The 20,981-nt window shown below is 41.3% G+C and overlaps 3 protein-coding genes across 3 annotated transcripts in view; 2 read left to right on the forward strand and 1 right to left on the reverse strand.

The window, feature by feature from the left end:
• tnni1d (troponin I, skeletal, slow d) overlaps positions 1-20,981 on the forward strand; it is a 32,028-nt gene that overhangs the window by 9,289 nt on the left and 1,758 nt on the right. The window contains exons 2-4 of the mRNA XM_077004720.1: positions 19,695-19,731; positions 19,839-19,880; positions 20,622-20,753. Coding sequence (XP_076860835.1) covers positions 20,622-20,753 — 132 coding nt within the window. The 5' untranslated portion in view covers positions 19,695-19,731; positions 19,839-19,880. The remainder of the gene's footprint in view (positions 1-19,694; positions 19,732-19,838; positions 19,881-20,621; positions 20,754-20,981) is intronic.
• st8sia1 (ST8 alpha-N-acetyl-neuraminide alpha-2,8-sialyltransferase 1) lies at positions 910-9,939 on the reverse strand. Its single transcript, XM_077004718.1, has 5 exons — positions 9,161-9,939; positions 8,530-8,674; positions 4,094-4,203; positions 3,199-3,291; positions 910-2,903 (listed from the first exon to the last, which is right to left on the reverse strand). The coding sequence occupies exons 1-5, from the start codon at positions 9,337-9,339 to the stop codon at positions 2,426-2,428; spliced, it is 1,005 nt and encodes a 334-aa protein (XP_076860833.1). The 5' UTR covers positions 9,340-9,939; the 3' UTR covers positions 910-2,425.
• Positions 12,140-14,451, forward strand: LOC143513760 (uncharacterized). The gene is made up of 3 exons (XM_077004494.1): positions 12,140-13,195; positions 13,384-13,594; positions 14,069-14,451. Exon 1 carries the CDS (start codon positions 12,285-12,287, stop codon positions 13,185-13,187), a length of 903 nt encoding a protein of 300 aa, XP_076860609.1. The 5' UTR covers positions 12,140-12,284; the 3' UTR covers positions 13,188-13,195; positions 13,384-13,594; positions 14,069-14,451.

Below are 20,981 nucleotides of genomic sequence, written 5' to 3' on the forward strand. Positions count from 1 at the left end.
GTTTCCTTTTGCATCAACGAACATGCTGCACTAAGGTGGAAGAGGGTCAAAGCGCATCAATAAAATTCGAGAGGTGCACGCCCCCGCGAATCGACAGCGCGCGAGGCCCTCGCGCACGGGCGGAGCCACAGCGATTACGTCATTTTCGCCGCGCGGACCCGAGAGGCGCGTCAAGTATAAACCAGGCTTTAACCAGGCTTAAGTGTGTCAAAGACAGCAGGGTGGAAAATCACAGCAGATGAAACTAGGGAACTTTATTACTTGTTTCAGTAGCTCCCTGTACATCATTTGCTTGGTCTTTTTTTATGTATTATTGCCAGAAACCAAGTGACACTAAATGATGTGCAGGACCTGCAAAGGTCTTCGTGTCATCCACAGTTTTCAGCACGACACGATGAAGCAAAGATGCCTTCATCTGCTGGCTTGAGTCGAGGAAGTCAGCACGTCACCTTTTTGTTTCTCCCAATTTCAGCATTTTTATTTTTACTTCAAGTCTTCAGCACATCCTTTTACAGAAACGAGAACTGAAGTACACTTCTTAATCCTGGCTCAGCATGTTTACAGTAAAAAACAAACAAACAAACAATAACTGATTTGTCATAGACTCAGAAAGCAGCTAGATACTGAAGAGTTACATATTTCACATTTGTTTTCTACAAATGTTGTAGAGGGAATCGCCAGAGAGAGAAATGGCTGAGGTAAGTGCCGCTACCCTTTGGGTACCGCAGCTTAACACGTCTCAGAAATCCAAGGAGAACAAATGAATGCAACCATTATTACAATGGCTCCACAGTCAAGCACCTAAACAAATACACACACTGCAGCCGAGCATGCTTTACTACAAGCTACAATCTCACTCATTAACAATACTGAACAAGGCAAAACATAGAAACATAAATTCAAAAGCCAGCATCTTTAAAATGTTTACTAATCTTTGTGAGTGTAGGTGTAAGAAAATGTCTTGAATTGACAAAGAAAAAAAGCAACGTCTCGATGTATTCAACTCAAATTGGTCCTTCTGCAACCAGCTTGTTATAAGACTCACCGAAACGTCCACGGATATTTCCCACGAAACTGGACAGAAATAATACATCGCCCACTAAAATTCTCAAGAAGCAAAAATAAAAGCAAGATCAATATTTTGTTCTTGTATGATGCTGCCATAATCTCTTTGATGAAAAAGCATTTTTCCTTGGCCTCGTTTACATATTTTTTTCCATCTTCCATTAAAAAAAGGCACACTACCTCTCGAGGAATGTGATTATATGACACACAGACTGCGAGGATAGACTTCATAAACCTGATCTGTAACATGAGCGTGTTGTGAATTTTTTTAATTTTTTGTTTTTATTTTCAGACTAGACTATGAGTGTTCTACAATAAACCACCATTTTAGCATCCTAGCCTCCACTCTTGGACAAGAGAGGAAACACACACTTTCTTTAGTAACCACCCCATCCATCCCTTAGCAATTTTTCTTGTTTGCTTTGTGACAAAAAGCCAAGAAAAATGCCAGTTCAAGAGACTAAAAAAACAAACTGTATATGCAAAAAGTTTACAGTGTACCGCAATAGAACATAAAGCAAAACACTAAAGTCATTACCTTTACATCTGGTAGAATCACAACACCAACCAGAACACTGAGCAGGTCAGTGCTGATAATGCTTACACAAGGAATGCATTCCAGGGCCAACAAAATAAATGACTGTTTGATGAATGAATATTTAAACTAGGTTTTACAGCAGTGCATTTGCAGTACATTCATTTCACAAAATGTTATTATGTTCCTTTTTTTTTGTGGATAGACCTTTATGTACATAAAGAATAACGACACGTCAGTCTTTTACTGTCAGTTCTTCCTATGCACCCAAAATATAGAACTCTGGGGATGTAGCAGCCCAAATCCAGAGAGTAAATATCTGACACCTTCATTTTTAGCTCTCCACTCCTTTCCGCCCTCCCTGACTGTGCCTCTCTGTTGCCTTGGCACTGATTCTCCCTCCTTCTCCCTTTTCTGGATGTCTTCATGACATCTTGAAGTCCCTGCCCCCTGTCCCCTGTCCTCCTGCCTGGCTTCCAACAAAACGTCCTGCGAGGTCCAGAAATGTAGCGGCAGTGGACACAACAACTGTCCCTGCACCTCCAAACTCAAGCTCATCCATCTTGTAGTGAACATTTGCAGTCAGACGCCCTGCGGATCTTAAGGATAGTCCTTTGGAAATAGAAAAGGAGGTGTGTGTGTGTGTGTGTGTGTGGGAGGAGGGTGTATTTGGGTGTATAATAGGCTGGAGTATTGAGTCTTCATCCACAGGGATCAAGCACTAGGGGTGGTCTCACAACTGCCACGCCCCCCTAGTCTTCATTCTCATGCTAATCTGAAGAACAGTTCACGGTGGTGGTCACCCAGGACGACAAGCTCCGCCTCCTACTCGTTGCCGTGGCGTGCACAGGGTCCCACGCGCACACGCATCGTACCGCTCTTGTGCAGGTGCCACAGCTGCAGAAACTCCTCGGGCATGGCGTGGAACCCAGATGACGGCAGCACGTTGTCGTAGTAGTGGTGGCTGACCGGACGCTCGTCCAGGCCCGTGGCGAATGGCCAGAAGCCGTAGGCCGTCACCTCGTCACAAAGGCCCAGAGCCAGGCTGACCAGGAAGAGGCCCGTGGACAGGCGCTTGCCGTGCACACCCCGCCTCTTCCAGAAGCGGCCCACGTTCTTCAGGAAGTCCGGGTTGGCGAAGATCACGGTCTGGTTGGAGGCGGAGTCGGCCAGGGCGTGGTAGGCACGCAGGGAGGGCTCGGTGCCCGGCTTCATGGAGAAAGCAGGCATGTAGATGTAGCTGGAGCCGTAGGCCTTCATGTTCTCCACGAAGGCCTTTCGTGACCAGAGCAGGTTTTGAAAGCTTGGGGGTGGGAACAGAGAGAGAGAGAGAGAGAGAGAGAGAGAGAGAGAGAGAGAGAGAGAGAGAGAGAGAGAATAGAGCCATTTCAGAATAGAGTCACTGAAATAAAACCAAACACCTGTACTGATACATTGCATCATACAGAAATGTATTTTGTATTAACATATGGTCACTTTGTCCTTGTCCTATAGCAGCGTATTTAGTATTAACAAAAGTCAATGTTTTTTTTTTTGGAATATGCTTTAGGGCAAAGTATCCACTAAAACGACTGCACTGCATGTCAAACCACATGTACCTTTTCTCTATAATACTAGGGTTGGCTGTCACCAGCTGGGTCCTTGTACCCACATCATCGATATATTCTTTGGACAGTGGTGGCAGGTTACATCTAGAATGAGAGACAAAGAAAGAAAAGGGAGATAGAGAAAGACAGAAAGAGAGATAACACAAACTTCCTTTTTGACTTTTGAGGCTCTTTATATTTAGCCTTTAATATTTGTTATTTCTAAGGCCTATCAGCTGCTCCATTCTTGGTCACAAGTGGATGTCTTCACACAACTGTTGACATCTGAACTGAATCAGTTGTCGTTTTTTTTTTGTTTGGGGGGGGGGTCCCATACTCCCCTTTTGCATAATAGCTAGACCAATCCAGAAGTGGGAGGGGCCAAAACAAACCTCTGCACTCCGCTTCATTTACAGCTGTCACTCATGTGATATCACAGGGCAGCTGGGAGATGCCACTGCTTGGCAAAGTTAACAGATGCCCACAACTGACAGGTGTTGACATGACTGATGAGGGAGACAGGAATCAATCCATTTGCACCCAATAAGAGTGTAGTTGAGCTCTACCAACCAATAAGACTGCAGCTGAGCTCCACCACCCAATAAGAGTTTAGCTGAGCCATTCCACCCAATAAGGGTGCAGCTGAGCTCTATCAACCAATAAGGGTGCAGCTGAGTTCTACCACTCAATAAGACTGTAGCTGAGCTATTCCACCCAATAAGACTAACTGAGCTTTTCTATCCAATGAGAGTGTAGCTGAACTATTCCACCCAATGAGACTGTAGCTGAGCTCTACCACCCAATAACAGCATGGCTGATCTATTCCAGCCAATAACAGCATGGCTGATCTATTCCAGCCAATAACAGCATGGCTGATGAAGACTCACACAACAGGTTCAGATGTTACCTCATGACAAAGTCGGCCTGGTCTATGTCTCTGCCACAGGCACTGTTCTTCAGAACTCCTCCGTTCCCCACCACCGAGCACTTCTTCAGAGGAAGCTTCAGCGGAATATCCTGGCAACCAAAAAATACAGAGACACAGGAATAAAAGAGATGTTTAAAGTTCTCAAACCATCTTTATTATCGATGACCATGTATGATCTCTTAACCTCTGTTGAAAAAAAAAATCAGTAAGTTAGTAGGTAGCATTTGTTCTTTCAAACGTTCGAGGATTTGTAGAAATTACATGATTAGTTGTGGATTGACCGTAGAGTGATATGGAGGTTTTGCTATACACACACATATACATATATTATATTTATATCTAAAATAATTGGTCATGCATGCTTGTTTGCTGAACATATTGAAGGAAAATGGAATGTTGTTCTGACCGGAAGCCTGTGAACCCACACACACACACACACACACACACACACACACACACACACACACACACACACAAACCCACACACAGTAGTCAAGTTGAGAAGCTGTGTGACTCTTCAAGACATCTTGGCAGGAACAATTGGAGTCATTATTCCAGAGAGTTTCCATCCCTCTCCCACGTCCCCCACGTCCCCCACCCCACATGTCCCCTTTCTCCACTCTCTCAAATCACCAATGAATGAAGCTTTGGTTCCAAAAATACAATGAAAGGGTGGCATGTGAAGAAAGAGACTGGTGCCTTACATGATCATACCACTGAACTCAGTATGTGAAGAAAGAGACTGGTGCCTTACAGGATCATACCACTGAACTCAGTATGTGAAGAAAGAGACTGGTGCCTTACAGGATCATACCACTGAACTCAGTATGTGAAGATATGCCTGTCAAAGCCAGAGCAAACTAAAAAAGAGCTAGAAAGAGAGTGACAGAGAATGAGAGAGAGAAAGAGAGAGAGAGACAGAGATTAATGCACAGGAAGGATGAGGCTAGCGGACAGAAACAGAGACCACAGAAACTAAGGAGACAAAACCCAGAAGCAGAAGTTCCAAATTTGACAACAACAAAAAGAATTAATAAATGCAGTATATTAAGAGGCAGCAAACCCTTCACATGGTCAAAACCATATGACAGAGCTGAGGACATCCTGGGTTTCACCCACAACCCCCTTCCTGTGACGGAGGACATAGCAGAAAGTGGCTTCTCTATTACAAAAAAAGTGCCCTAGGTGATAAACTTGTCAATAAAATAATATAAAGATCAAATAAAGCAGTTACTATGATGGCTAACATCTGTGTATCTCTCCCTAGGGCAGTTTGGGCTTCTGATAAAATCAGATAAAAGTGTTTCAAGCCTGTCAAGTGTGTTGTACATCACGTAGCTGCAGTCTCTGCTCTGAGAGCTTTTTCAGAAGGTCCAGAAACGCTAACGAAGATTGCCAAATATACACCAAGCATTTAATCTTCAGTCTCATACGTTTATAACATTTGGCAGACACCCCTACCCAAAGGGATTCTCACCATTCTGTGTATAACACCATGTGCGCTTCCTCTGAACCACAGATTCTGGTCTCTCTCACGAGCTATGCAAGAGACCTTAACTGTAAAACGGGAATGAGTTCACAGAAATGACAAGCGTTCCGAAAAAAAAAGAGTAAAATCTCACAAAATTCATAATGAAAGCTCTGTAAGCTTTTTTTTAATTCACCATTATGTTCTTCTAAAAAGTATTTGTCCGGGGCAGGAGCTGGGCAGAGGGATAGGGTTATAAAGGATGCAAATGTGAATATAAGGAAATAAGAACAACAATACCTCATGTGTTAGAATCTGGATGTGTGCGTGTGTATGATATGTTTGTGTGTGAGTGTGTGAGCACGTGTGCACTCATCACTACAGAGTGTGGCAAGGATAGAGAGCTTAGGGAACAGTCAGCGTTAGAAATGGGCATAATTCCCAGTACAGGAAGAACGGGACCCCTGGGGTGTCTCTTTCCTGTTTATTTTTGCCAAGCAGAGCGCTGTCAGGCCATGATGAGTGATAAAGGCTTAAGAGTGGTAGAGGAAAGACATGGTTCACTCGTCGTGCTCCATTTCGCTTCATCCTATCACTGTCCTACGCAAACTCATCCACGCTAACACCAACACACAAAGCGACACATAAGCACAACGCTTCTCCACGAGACTCCGTAATCATGCCCCCTACAGTCTTCATTTATCCTTCATCATCTAGAGTGCTGAGCGTGGATTTTACTTTTACAAACTGCTGGAGCTGAATTAGTACCGTGTCCACTAAAATGACCTCAGAGAACGTGCTGGACAGTTGGCCCAGGTCTTCACCCACATATTCAACCTGTCACTGGCTCAAGCTGCTGTGCCCACCTGCTGGAAGACGTCAACTATGATTCCGGTGCCAAATCGTTCCACTACATCACGTCTGAACGACTTCCGGACCTGTAGCACTCACCCCCCCCGTTGCAAATGAAGTGCTTTGAGAAGTTGGTTCTCAGCCATCTGAAGGCGGAGCTTCCTCCATCGCTGGATCGCCCACCAGTTTGCACATTTCGCACATGGCTCAAACACACTGACTGAGGATGCCTTTTCCAAGGCCCTTCACCCACCGAAACAAGAACAGCTACAGCCGGTTGCTGTTCATTGATTTCAGTTCCACCTTCAACACAGGTATCCCCACTAGACTGGTGTCCAAGCTCAGTCACCTAGGAATGAACACCTCCTGTAACTGGGTCTTACAATCCCTTACAAACAGACACCAGTCGGTAAGGCTAGGCAGCCAGGTGTCCTCTAGTCTTAACACTGGAATGCCACCTGGATGTAACAGTAGAACAGTATAAACCTTTAAATAAGATGTACCAGAAATGACTACAGTGTCGTCTTTGTCTGCACGTAGCAGCAATTTAAGTTTTGCATTCATCTGATAAGCAGGCATAGACTCGCTAGTCTGTATCAGTAGGTGGGCTGCTCGTTGTGTTTGTAATTTCAACTTATGCTTCATTTGGAAATATAATACACACCAGCGGGCAGTTTCTCAACTGCTGAGCCAATACTTGTCCTTTCAGACGAAGTAAAAATGCATACACACACACTTACTTCATGGCTTTGCGTGATTTTGTTGATGTTCAGTGCATGCTTTAAATGCCTATGTCAAGTCACCCTATGAATGCATTCACACAGTGCAATTCACAAAACTCAAAGCAGTGGACTTATGTCTATAACTTTTGTTGGCCTTGTCAGATACCAGCCAAATGAAATGTCAATATCTTGACTTATCTGAGAAAATGTGATTTGTGTTCATCTGAAACATGCCCACCATTCTCTGAGACTTTCAATATCAGTGCAAGATTGAGACATGTAAAACAAAACGTGGATGACCTGCTTCTGTTTGGCTTTGATTTCAATAAATAATTAATGTCTTACAGAAGGTCAGGTCTTTCTTCACAGCACACAAACCTTCTGTTTAGTGTCAGCCGAGGTGTTAACACAAGCGCTTCAAGGCTCCTTGAACTGATGAATTTAGCAGTAGTGGTTAAAGCCTTATCAGGCATATATAGAGGAACTGAGAGGATGAAGATCCACTGAGTCCTAATGAGGCTCAGAGGAGGAGATGTCTTTGTCTCCAACCAAGACCTCAGAAATATAGTGCTGGACCAGTTGTTTGGGACTCAGAAGATCAATTTATCAATTTATCTCAGACTGCTTCACCAAACCCCTCTGTCCTTCCAAGAAAAAGCATTAGTGGTAACAATGATAAGACATTAAACTGCATATTCACATATGTTTCCATTTTTGAATAAGGATTTATTGAATTTAAAACTATTTCTTCAATACTTCTGTACAGACTTACAGACGTTCCTGTATATAATATATATATTTTTTACAGTCGGTCGACATTAAGCATGCTGAGACTGCAAAGGCACAAAGCCGAGAAGTATTTATGGGAATCTCTTACAGTAATAACCACAACAATCTCTGAACTATTGAAATATGCAACTGATCCTCGGTTAGAGAATGTCTGCTGTGTGTCTTCCAAGTGCAGGTTTTCACCAAAAAGCCTAATTAGACCTCAATGGAGGCATTTATACTGTGAAACTGGAACTGGTCAGTTATTTATAATTCAACACAGCCATCACTACACCAATTAACAATTTACTGTAATTAATAATAAACAAAAACTCTAATACTCACAATCTGTGTACTGCATCTATGCAACTTTGTTTCCACACTAAAATCGTTTTAAATAGTATAGAAAATCTCCCGGTAGGACAGTATATTCGTTTGCAACAAATATCTGATGACTACAACCTTGTCATAAGCTTATGGGGAATGTGATATGAAACAACATGCAATATATACATACACACGAACAGCTGAAATGATCGTACAGTTCGCTTTGTTGATGGTATTTATTCATTAATCTACAGCCACCTATGTAATATCAACCATACCTGTACAAAGAAGGGGAAGGTCTTGTTGTTGACTGTATGATAGTGGTAGAATTCACCATCGTACCACAACACCTTGCCCATTGGTGAGTTCTCCTTGGTAATGGCAAACATCCTCTTTGGGTCGCAGCAGTCTGCCAGTAGCTTTCTAGACCAACACACATGTACACATGCCTGCATTATACAGCCAGAAATACACTCTAGTGTCTTTACACATATCATTATCTGACACAAAACGAGTCTGAACCTCTATGGTAAACTAACTCGCTGCAGAAAAAAAAACCCAGATGTCTTATTGGCATGATCTTAATCGGCTTTGTGATAGTGTCTGATCCACATCCTCTTAGGGACATTCTGGGCCACTGGAGCTTTGATCACTTATCGCTGCTCTAAAGTAAAACCGGAGTGATACTGAACATGTTTCACGAACCACAGGGTCACCCGAATGATTGACACCCGAAACGAGAACATACACATAATAATTCACGTCATTTTCTTGAACTCGGCTGATGAAGTTCTCGGTTGCCCTATCATACAGAACAGGTCTGCTCATTTTGAAGTGGACTATTTTAGTAGGCTGAACTTATTATGGTTTCTTAAAGAACTGATACGTATTCCGCGTACACCTGCATACCTGTACAGATCGATTCCGGTCTGGTTCCGCTTCCACGACTGGCCCTGTCGCAGAACATCCTCCACAATCTCTTTGTCGCTCGGCATCCTATATACCGGGAAGACGTAGAACCAACACAGGACCAGCACACACAGGGCGGCCCACACGGATTTGCTCCTGTGACACCGCAAAGGCATCATGACGTCTCTTACAAACAGGGATCCCAAACGGAACCAGTCAAACACGTAAGTCTGTGGACCTTTCAATTAGGTACCTTCACCCTCACGATCAAATTGGGTTAAATTCATCAAATCTGGCATCTTCTTGCCAGGAGAGTCCAGAGAGAGGTTCTAGCCTGCGTCTCGGCCCTTCATGCGTACATCACATTACCAGTTTTCTATCTGCAGCACCAGAACCGACGATGGCCCATCATACTGTGAAATGTGATGAATCCGCTCCCCGCGCGTCGGTCATGCAGCGGGTCCTACTAAAACGGTTCAGCTCGGTCCAGATGGTGGAATCCGAGTCTTGTTTTCACGCAGAAGGCAACGCGCCTCTCCCTCCATCACCCCGATGTCTCGAATAGTCCACTCAACATCTCCTGGTTTTCTCAAAAACCTGCAGAAACCGCCGCCACATAACTTTTACATCGCCTTCATGATCTATTTCTGTGCCTAGTACCAAAAAAATCCATATTATATCCTTCCTTCTCGCTCCCCGTCCCGCATTGCCAGTTTGGTCCTTCAGTCGCGTTTGGGCTGCAGTGCCTTTGAGTCTATACTAGAGAGACAAAGCGGTTTTTTTTTTTAGCCTGAATTCTTCAGAACCGCTTACTGTGTGCGTACCTATTTTATGGCGCTTTGCTGCCCCCTTCTGGACACAATCAAGCGCTTCACCTGAATAAACCTTCCCACTCTGTCGGTCCCTTTGTTACACTAATAAGGGCTACTTGGCATTGTGAAGATGCGACCACGCCCTGTTCCCCCCGAGAGTTTTAAACGGGGCAAATAGCAATTTCAGAAAACACCAAATTATAAAATTTTGTTAACTGTAGCATTATTTAATGGATGTTTAATGAATACTTAAGAAGAATCTTTATCCGACACTACAATAAAGGTCCCTCAGCCTTAGAGGATTCACAGGAGGATCATTTTGGGCTATATTAGGCTACATTAGGCTATATGTCACACCCATACTCTTCATATATTTTATTGTCCCGTGAAGACTAAAACACCTCTGAAGCATTGAAAAAACCTAACTAAATAAACTTTTTATTTATTGATTTAGTATTTCAAACATATAGGCTACTTAAATGCTAAAATCTAAGCTTTGTCAAATAGATTTTGTTTACTGAATACAGTCGAATATTATTTGCTGTATGTTGTATTTTTTAACCCATGACACTATGAGCAAATAAGTAAATAAAGTAGTGGACAAGCAAATAATAAGTAGTGAACATACTGCATATGCAAATTCAGTATCTGGGTTGCCAATTTGTTGACTTCATTGTATCTTTAAACATAGACGTTTGATGTAAATCTTTGTCCTGTGCGCCTCCTTGTGGCAATTGACTGTAACTAACAAGTACGTATTATGCAGCTGGCCTCATAGGGGACCATTACAAGCTTTAATGTCCTCAATGCTTAATATAACTCATCAGATGATTATCATGTGCTTCATTAAGTGTAGTGGAGTGGAACAAACCCAGTTCCAGTACTGAGAGTTTTCATTCATTCAAAACAATCAGCAGTTTCAGCACTGGTTCCAAACTGCTGGTTCAGAGTCTAGTTAAACAGCAGGGGCTTGAAATGTTCTAATGGTTTAATGAAACCAACAATAAACCAAATTAGAGAAGAAGCTTTGTTTACTGGTGCTTTGACATAAAAATTTTTTATATAAATTTGTTTTATAAATTTGTTTTGCATTTTTATAGTAGGTAGATCATTTTGATTTGGTCATTTTATAAGTAGCTCGCAAGCTGAAAAGGTGTGGGCACCACTGAGCTAGAGACTCTCCCAGTCTCGCGTCGATCACTTCTGGACATACATCTGGAAATAAATTCGTTGTAGTTTGATTTTACCCTTGTTTTTTAATTCAACTGTAGTCAATAGTGCTGGCCTGATTTTCTGTTGATGTAGAAAAATAAGCTGCTTCTTTTAATCCCAAATCCATACCTGTAAAGTCTCCCGTTTTGGCCGGGAAACTGCCGTATTTTACCCCTCTTTCCCGTCGTCCTCCCGTAATAATATTTTCCCGTAAATTTCCCGTATTGTAATATAATATATATCTTAAAAGCATTCAAGTGCCTCTCCAAACTGAATTATGTCGCTAGTCTCGCGAGAATGGCAACCTGCAGTAGCCCGAGTGTCAGTTCTCGCGAGATTAGCGATGACCGCGGGAACAACAAACCCGAAAAACTAATCAGAGATGGATGAATGTAACGAGAGAGAAGGTGTTTCTATCAAAAAAGTGAAGACGTCGTGTAAAATATAAGAGGTCCTGGACCTTGATTGGGCTGATGGGAATGCTCGCAGCAACCAGCGGAAAATTTCCCTTATTTTTATATAAAAACTTGACAGGTATCTACTTTGCTGCCAGGGTGCTCCTTTTCTAATGTAATTCATTCAATTCCATCTCATTACTCCTTTATTTAAATGTATTATTTAAAGTAGAATTATTTTGCCCGAATTAAAATGGCAGTAGATACGAACAGTCTCAAATGTAAATACATTTATGCTGCGGTTTATTGCGGTACGTCTGCACATTTTTTCTTTTTTTTCTTAAAAAAATAATAAATGTATAATAATGAACTTATTATTAAAGGGAATAACTTTATTACTGAAATAATATTTTTAGTAATGTGCGTACTAAAGTTCTATGACCACAGTATGTTTTTTTTTTTTACTTAGATGTTATGAATTGAATAATCTAAATGACGTCACAATACATGACGTTGTTAATTTGTAGAATTCCGTTTCTATAGTAACGACATAACACAACATAACCGAACGTATATAAGGCCGCACGGCAAGGCAGTCGACGCCAGTGAGATATTTGTTTGAGAAAGAGGAAAAACTGTACAGCATCACAGCTGAACATTCAACCCATTAACACCGTAGTGGACAGTGGAGAGTTGGATAAGAAGATGGCAAGTGAAAATCTGAGAAGTGGACAGGCACAAGCAAAGGATGACATACAGACGCTAAGTGAACAGGAGGAGATGTTCAATACGATTGAGAATTTAGCATCCTTGATGAAGAAAGCCACAGCTCAAATAAAGATAGAGAAGATTAAAAACAGAGAGTTGGTCAGTGAATACGAGAAGATAGAAAGGAAGTGGACAAGAGAGTGGGAAGAAATGATGAACAGACAGAAGGAACTGGAGGAGGAGTGCAAAACCCTGCAGGATGAAAAGAGGGTCATTGAGAAGGACAGGAAGCTAATGAGGGAGTGTTTAAAGGAGATGAGAAGGATGGCTGTGCACAGAGAGAGGGAGGATCTGGAGAAGATGAAGCTCAGGCAGGAGATTCACTTCTACCAAGTGAATGAAAAGGCAAGACTGAAGGAAATTAAAGAGCTCAGGCAAAAGGTGGAAAAGCAAGTGGAAAAGATGGAGAAGAACGAAAAGATAAAGAGGGAGCTCGAAGAAAGAGAGAAGGTGAGGCAGCAAGAGTGGGAGAGGGAGAGAAAAGAGGTGGAGAAGATGAAGTGCGAAATAGAGCAAGAAAGGAACAGGATGAGGGATGAAAGGAAGAGAGAGCGAGAAGAGTTGACGAGAGATAAGGCTTTATACCGCCTGAAGATAGAGCGAATGGTGGTTAGAGCGTTTGCCAAAAAAGACGCAAAACCTGAGGGCTCCGAGAAGAAAACGCGGGGACGATGGTGGAAAAGTTGGAAGAACCACGATCACTGCAGGAGCCAGGAGAGCTCAGATAATTCCGCAGAACTCTCATCCTGCCCCGGCAGAAACAACCCAGAGAGTCAGAGCTCTGCAGGCCGAGTGAAGGAGACGATGAAGAGCATATGGCAAAAATGGTTCAAGCGCTGAAATGAAAGGTTAGTAAACGAACCTGTGCCCTAGAGAGATTATAAATAATATTATGGAATTTAATAATAATTATAATAATTAATGGTGGGACTTTAACGCGTTAATTTCGATTAATTAATTGCAGGGAAATTAAAGAACTAAAACAATTTACGCTTTTAACGCATGAGACTCTTTTGCACCGTGAAATGTTTCTCAGTTCCAGACACGCAGATTATATATGGACGTACAATAAGATCATGATGGAGATGACTGAAGAGGCTACGCTGGTGGATAGGAAATTTAAATACAAGAAACGTCCAGATGGAAGTACAAACACAAATAGTGTTATTTACACTTTATGGAGGAAGGAGTTCGTTTATCACAGGAGCACTTCCACCCTTCGTTACCACCTCAACGCAAACGCGCAGGTCAGTAATGCTAACTTAGCTGCTAAACGTATTCCTAGTACGAGCAGTGTCGCCAGTCAACACTCGACCACATGTCGGGATTCAAATTAAGAAACAAAATGTCAAAGTCCACGTCGGACAAATTGACCAATTCACTGGCGAGATGGATTGCTGTGAACTGTAGACCGCTCTTTGTGGTCGAAGGCTTAAGTAAGACGGGGCAAGTTTAAACGCCCACCCCTAATAATAATAATAATAATAATAATACTAACATTTTATGTATAATAATAATAATAATACACACATTTTATGAACTTATTCATTTTGTTTTATTCACTGAAATTCAATGACAATACACCATATACACAGCTTGCCTCTTGCCTCTTGCTAATCACTGGCATGTGAGCTATGTATGTTTAAATAAACGGTTGTTTAAATTGATGTTCACATACTCAACTAGTATTTTATATATTTTCTTGCATGCTTCTACCTAAGACGATTCCATACAAGCGCGTAGGAGATGGTCTGGGTCGCCAGTGGATGTGCCATTGCCACAGAGTGCTGATACCAACACCTATCTGAGGTTCACCATCTGCACTGAAGGGACTGTGACTACTTGGCCTGGAATTACAACTACAACTACAGAGCTACAGTTGGATTATAAATACAGACTTCTCCTAACGGGCCGCCCAATGGAGGATGGGTTCCCTTTTGAGTCTTGGTCCTCCCGAGGTTTCTTCCTATTCCCCACCATCATAGGGAGTTTTTCCTCGCCAGTGTGACCTCTGTTGCTCATAGGGATCTGGACCCATACGATTGTAAAGCTGCTTTATGATGTGTTGTAAAAAGCGCTATATAAATAAATACATTTGACTTGACCATGTTACAATCATTATGATATAATATATATATAATAATTTTTTTCAAGCATTCAAGTGCCTCTCCAAACTGAATTATGTCGCTAGTCTCGCGAGAATGGCAACCTGCAGTAGCCCGAGAGTCAGTTCTCGCGAAATTAGCGCTAACAGCGGGAACAACACACCCGATAAAACAAATCAGAGATGGATGAATGCAGGGGCGGACTGGCATACGTTACTACCGGGGATTTCCCCGGTGGGCCGCCGGTGGTTTAACTTGGCCCGTGGAGGAGCTATTGCCGCGCACTGCGGCCCGGGCTCGTAGTCACGCTGCTGTTTAACGGTGTTATTACCTCCCCCGCTCCAGTTAGACTAACCTGCTCAGCGCGGCCGCGGACTGATCCTGTAAACACATGAACGAGTTGGACCGGACTACGAAAACATACAGCAGCTGTGTCACTTATTAATACAAGTAGTCACGAACTGGAAAAGCCTTGTCCATACTAATGGCACATTAATGATATCTCCCTGTTTGTATTCCACGAGTGACAAGTCAAGAGAGAGACGCCAGTTGCACACTGACACTGCTGAGGGTCTAACTCATCATGTGATCCCTCCGCGACACGGTTGACACTACTGAAACGTGAAAAAATAAGTCCGCATTGCCGTAAGATGGAGCAGTCTAAGCCAGGGTCTAAGGTCTTGGCATATAAGGTCTTGCCCAATCCTGGTAGTCACCTTGCTAATACAGAGGTTTATAATTAGCACACTGCCAGTGGAGTGCATCCATCATCCAAGGAATCCTTTGAAATGAAGACAGAGAAGGGTAGTGGAGATATAGTTGGGGTGGGGTGTATGGGGGTGGGGTGTATGGGGGGTGAATGGAGTCGGGACCAAGTCTATCCTGACATAAACCCTTCTTGCAAGAGCAACTGTTCCACTCATTTGTGGTGTAGACAAAACCAGAGGCACTGCCAAAGGCAGCTTACGTCACGTAAGTTTAAAGTATGGTTACATTTTAACCCCTTGCACACCACAAGGCTCCACTAGTAGAGACAGATTCTCATTCCTCACTCTTGTAACTACATACCTTTCATATTAATTGCAATCTAGTTAAAGAATAATTCACAGTAACTAGTAAAATGTTACTTAATTATTAGATAGCAAGCCCCATGTTTCATATGTGAAACCAAGTCCTGGAATGTTGTATGTTTATTGGACTTTCATGTGTTCACATATTACAATAAAGCTTGTAGTCAAAACTTTGAGTTCAGTACCCCATAACTCCATCAAGATAAGTGGTCCACAGTGAAGTAGCAATAAGTTCGGTTCTTATGACCTAGTTCATATATCAGCAGTGCTGAAAAGCAAAGCCGCAACGAACCATCAGTGGCTTTCTGAGAAAGACAGCGGGAGCAAAAAAGTGTCTGATGCGCAAGCCTCCAGCCATTGTGCTAGCATCATGTTTCTGAAAAAATAGCAGAACCACCTGCTCAGGCTAAACGCTAGTATGACAGAAACATTTGTCTACACCCCCTTCTGTTCCATGGCAGCATGGTGTGTTTTTGTGTCCTTCTCTCTCTCTCTCTCTCTCTCTCTCTCTCTCTCTCTCTCTCTCTCTGTGTGTGTGTGTATTGGGAGGATTCAGAGATGTGACATTTGAGTAGTGGGATTATTGTTTCTATCACAGTGTCCTGTGGGACCTATCGGTTCTTTATTTGAGAACATGTCTAGCATATGACCACACTGTAGCAGCAATGTAAACTGTATTTGTCTTTTTTTAACTGAACTAATAATATTATTATCTAACATTTTCTAAACAATAAATGTGAGCAAAATAGTAATATTTAAATGAGACTGAAACCATAGGCTTTAAATCATATAAAATTCAAGTGAGGCTCTTGGGCTCACAAATCTCTTAAATAAAGGGGTTTGCAGTTAGATCACTGCAGTGCACAAAATGTCCTGAGGAGGTGTAGTGTTTGGACTGTAGATAACAAGCATGCTTAGCATAACATCACTTCAAACTAAAGACAGATAGGATGCCTGTACTCCAGTTCTGCTACTGAGTTACCGATAATTTACTGGGTGAATACAGACGGTCTAACAAAGGTCACCTATTACCTTTAATGGCAAATTCTCTTTGCTCTTTGTCGCATGACGTATTAACTCATTAATTTGCATGTATTATGGAAAGCTTTATAGACATCTAATGTCTTAATTGATTTTTGACAGTGTGAGAAAAGATGGAAAAAAAAATCTTCTGAACAGCAAAAACAGAATCTTTTGTTAATATCACATGGCTTTTGTACCACTAGAACTTATTTGGTAATGTAAACAATAAAACAATAAAAACAATATTTGGATCTTATTTGAAACAGCACCTACATCATCAAAATGATTCATTAATTAGCCATTAAGGATGCTCAAATGAAGAGAAGTGGGAGGGGTATCATTTTGCCTGGAGTTGGAAGCTGTGTTTTACTGTAATAAATTGGAGTGTTTGCACTTGCTCCAAAATCATGCCGATGCCGTTTTGCCCCATGAGCATAACGTGCTAATGACTCATAAATCAACATGGTAGAATTAGTAAAAAATTCTATCAACGGTTGTTTGTTAAACACGTCTCAGCAGTTGCTAAACACTGTTAATGTGCAGTCAGTGAAAACCAACGTGGAATTTGTGAATGGCTTTCTTAAGGATGCTGAGGAGGTTCTCTGGTGTGTGAGTGTGGAGTGGGAGACGGGGAATCTGGAGAGGTAGTGGAGTGAGTACACAATCCTCTGAATAAAGAATGAAAATTGCTGCTGGTTCATTCTACTCACAGACTCTGTCCTCTAGACATTAGTAGTAATAAGCTCTCAGACTTCTTCAGTAGGACAATGGAAACCATAATAGATGCAGTTCAGTGCCAGGCTGCCAGTAATTCTTTATATGCTGCCACAGTTCCTGATGACAAACAAGCAAGGAGCTTCAATTTCCAAGCCAATGTTTTTCCAACGGGAGGTTTTGATTACTTTAGTCCCTTTGTATTTAATGAGATACATATATAACATGTATTAAAACAAGACAGGACCCAAACGATGAGCTGAACGGCATTTATTAGAGGCAAATCCACAGACACAATCCTTCTTCTATTCCAAGGTCGTGTAGTTGGGCAAATAGTTGAGAATTTGGCAAAACAAAAACAAATAGAAGCCAGTAGGTAAATGTACTATGCAAAATGAGTGTAAACATGACACACTTGAACACACACGTGTAAGTATATGCATATTGTTGGGTAAGGAAATATAAAACATGAGACCAGGGCGGAGACTTCAACAGATCAAAAACAAAACCAGCTCCTTAGATACCTATAACACCAAAGTGGGAAAACCGACACGAAACATTATTTTTTCCAACGTTCGTATTTGTATACAATTTTGCAATCACATAGTTTTTAAAATCAGGTTTTTATAATTGCAATCAGCTTTTTATAAATTCAGATATCCACGTCTGTCGAGTCATTTACAATTATTGTCTCCCTGATCTAATTTTCCCTTCTCTGGCAGCCGAGCATATGGGACAGTGTTGGAGAGATGAAGATAGTATGGTGTATGACCACTTGCAATAATCTGAATATAACCCCCTTCATTTCTTTTGATAGACTAGTAAGTACTTTGTTCATAATGTAATACAGTACTGTTATCAAGACACATGCAATCATTGCACTCCATTGCAAAGAAAGTGTTAACTTTATTGTTTCTTAAGAGTTGATTGATTTTTGTTGAAGAATTTTTTGCTTGAAAACAGACAATTCACACCATGACAGGTGAAAGGGAGGACCCAGAATAACAGGTGTAGGTCATAAACAGAAAACGAGCGATAAATTGTATTGTCGCTATAGGCAAAACAAGACCTTACAAATGGAATACCGAACAAGAGGCTTTATATACCAACATGAAACAAAGTAAGTAAGTAAGAGGTATATTTAGAACTGTGGAGATGTGGAGTGACCTGGGGGTTTCTGGGAAATGTAGTCGCTGGCAGTCATGTCTGGTGTGGCAGGCGTGACAAAAATCTGCAAACTTAAAGCCATTGCTTTAGATCATTTTCATAAATTCGGATCATCTTAATGCCGATATCTTGGTATAGGATAAATCAATGAAGCCGTATTCAATACATTCAGTACCTCAATCAGTTTTTTTCAGAGAATATATATGGTTAAAAAATTTGTTAAGTAGACAAGTAGTTAAGTAACAGTAAGTAAACAGCTAAAGCAACAAAAAGGAAATTGTGTGTGTGTGTGTGTGTGTGTGTTGTGTGTGTGTGTGTGTGTATGTGTGATCTACACACAGTCCATTCAGTGGAACTCATGGTGTATTCTTGTATATTGGATGTATTGTTAGGACCTCCCAGTGGGTGATATTACATCCCTGGAGGTATGCCCGGTCATTCCTGAGGCCAAACTCTAGGCTATATCTGCTGGCTGGCACCAGCCAGGACTTCAAAGCTCCCATTGTCTCAGCGCTGCCTTTGTCATCAGGTCTCAATCAGTGTTCATCTACTAGCTAGCAACCAGGTAACTCCTGATTCTGAAATAATATCAATGTTAAGTTTGACTTTTTTAGTTAAGAAAATTTAGGGTCTCTTTTAAAAAGAAATGACCCCTATTATTATTATGAATTGGAGTGTACATTTTATGTAAAATAATATATTTCTTCAATGTTCTTTTCCTTTATATGCAAAAAGGTCACAATGTCAGAGTAAGTATCCCACATTTTTCTTTTTTGTCATTTTTTGGCAAATGCTTTTTCATTAATGCTGTTTTGGGATAAAACTATAATAATACCACAGAAACACCTATTGGATTTGTGTCATGATGCAAATATGTTGCTAGCCTAGTAGGATATTACATTTACTAAGAAAAGCTGGCAGCCTACTTAATCAGTGACCGTCTAGTTAATGGCTATTACTGAGATTCTACACTGATGGCAGGTATTGTTGAATGTATTGAAAGATTCACTGGCTAAACCAAAAATGTCCAAATATGCAACATTATCATGCACCAAATGAATATTTCAAGATTTATCTCACTGCCAACTGTATTTTCTCTTACCTCCTCTCAAATATTGGATAATAGCATCTTGGTAAGCATCTTTTTTATAGATCATTAGACATATAGGATAATTACATATTGTGTATTTTAAGAGTATTTATCCCCCTCCCACCCAACTGTAACTGTGCTTGTGGTTTTGTCTCTTTGTCATACCTTTGTAATTCCAGGGGCGTCCAAAAGGGAACCCAAAAGTTTTCGACAAGGTATTTATAGAAATGACCTCCCCATTGCTCAAGATACTGTAGACCAGGCTGGTGAATTACACATCTAAGTCCTGATTTGTATTGTATATATTTTTTTATCTTCACAGCCAAAATGCAAGATTTCTGCATCCCGAAAGCTCTCTCTTAAGGTTTGTTTCAGTGACTCTTTTATATATGCAATAGATTTAAATACTGTAGACCTGTAGACCTAATGTATATATCATCTTCCTCCCATGGGTGGTAGGTGGATAGTCCTTGAAATAAATGAGCAGTTTAATAGAATTTTATATCACAAGAAGTCTGATTGTATTATTGCAAATAATAAGAGCTCTAAATTGTATGTTTATATTATAATAAGTTGGTGCAATTCAGCATAGCAATTTTGTTTGGGAAATGAGTGTCAATAAAATGTAATTTGTAAGAGTAATGGGGATTAACTACATTGGATTAAAAGAGCAAAACAAATCCCTTATTAAAATGTTACAAATCCCCTATTGAGTCATAAGATATCCACCCATTGGAAAAAAATATTACTTGATTTCTAAATAGTAATGTTTTTTACTGTGCTAAAATTAAACAAGTGCATTTGTGTCTGGCCAGGCAAGTTGTCTGGGTGGGTAAAGAGTCAGGGCTCAACCCTGCAGCATCATTTAAAAAAGCTGACTGTGCAGTGTTAAAGCTCAGTCTTGGTAAACCTGTAATGGAAAAAAACCCATTTGGGATGGCATTGACACATTTGGGCTTAAGCCCGAAGGCCCACCCCTAGACACGCCCCCTTTTCTGACTGTGTTTATGATGCAGTCCTGTTTTTAAAAATGAAAACACAGAAGGAAGGAGGGAGGGGGCGAGGGAGGTTCCTCTCCTATGACACGACTGTGTTATGCAAACAGATGCTGCTCCTTAGCAGAGCGATGGAGGAGTTGGATAAGGAGAAGCAGGACAGGGATGAGGAGAAAGTGCGTTACCTGGGCGACAAGCTGCCTCCTCTACAGCTCTCCGGTCTCTCAATGGGGGAGTTGCAGGTAGATTTAAGGAAACGCTTTTGATAAAACATCACATTCCCACTTAAACAAATCAGAGAAAAATATATGACAACACAAAGAATGGTCTGCCATTATCATTTGATCCCTCATAGGACGTGGTACTGAATTAACTGAAAACAACTCCCGCATGTGGAAAGTGTTGGATAAAATCCAAAATGTTGCTCTCTGTAATCTGTTGCAGCCTAATTAGTGCATATTTTGCTTGCT

The sequence above is a fragment of the Brachyhypopomus gauderio genome, chromosome 5, assembly GCF_052324685.1.
Source record: "Brachyhypopomus gauderio isolate BG-103 chromosome 5, BGAUD_0.2, whole genome shotgun sequence".
NCBI lineage: Eukaryota > Metazoa > Chordata > Actinopteri > Gymnotiformes > Hypopomidae > Brachyhypopomus > Brachyhypopomus gauderio.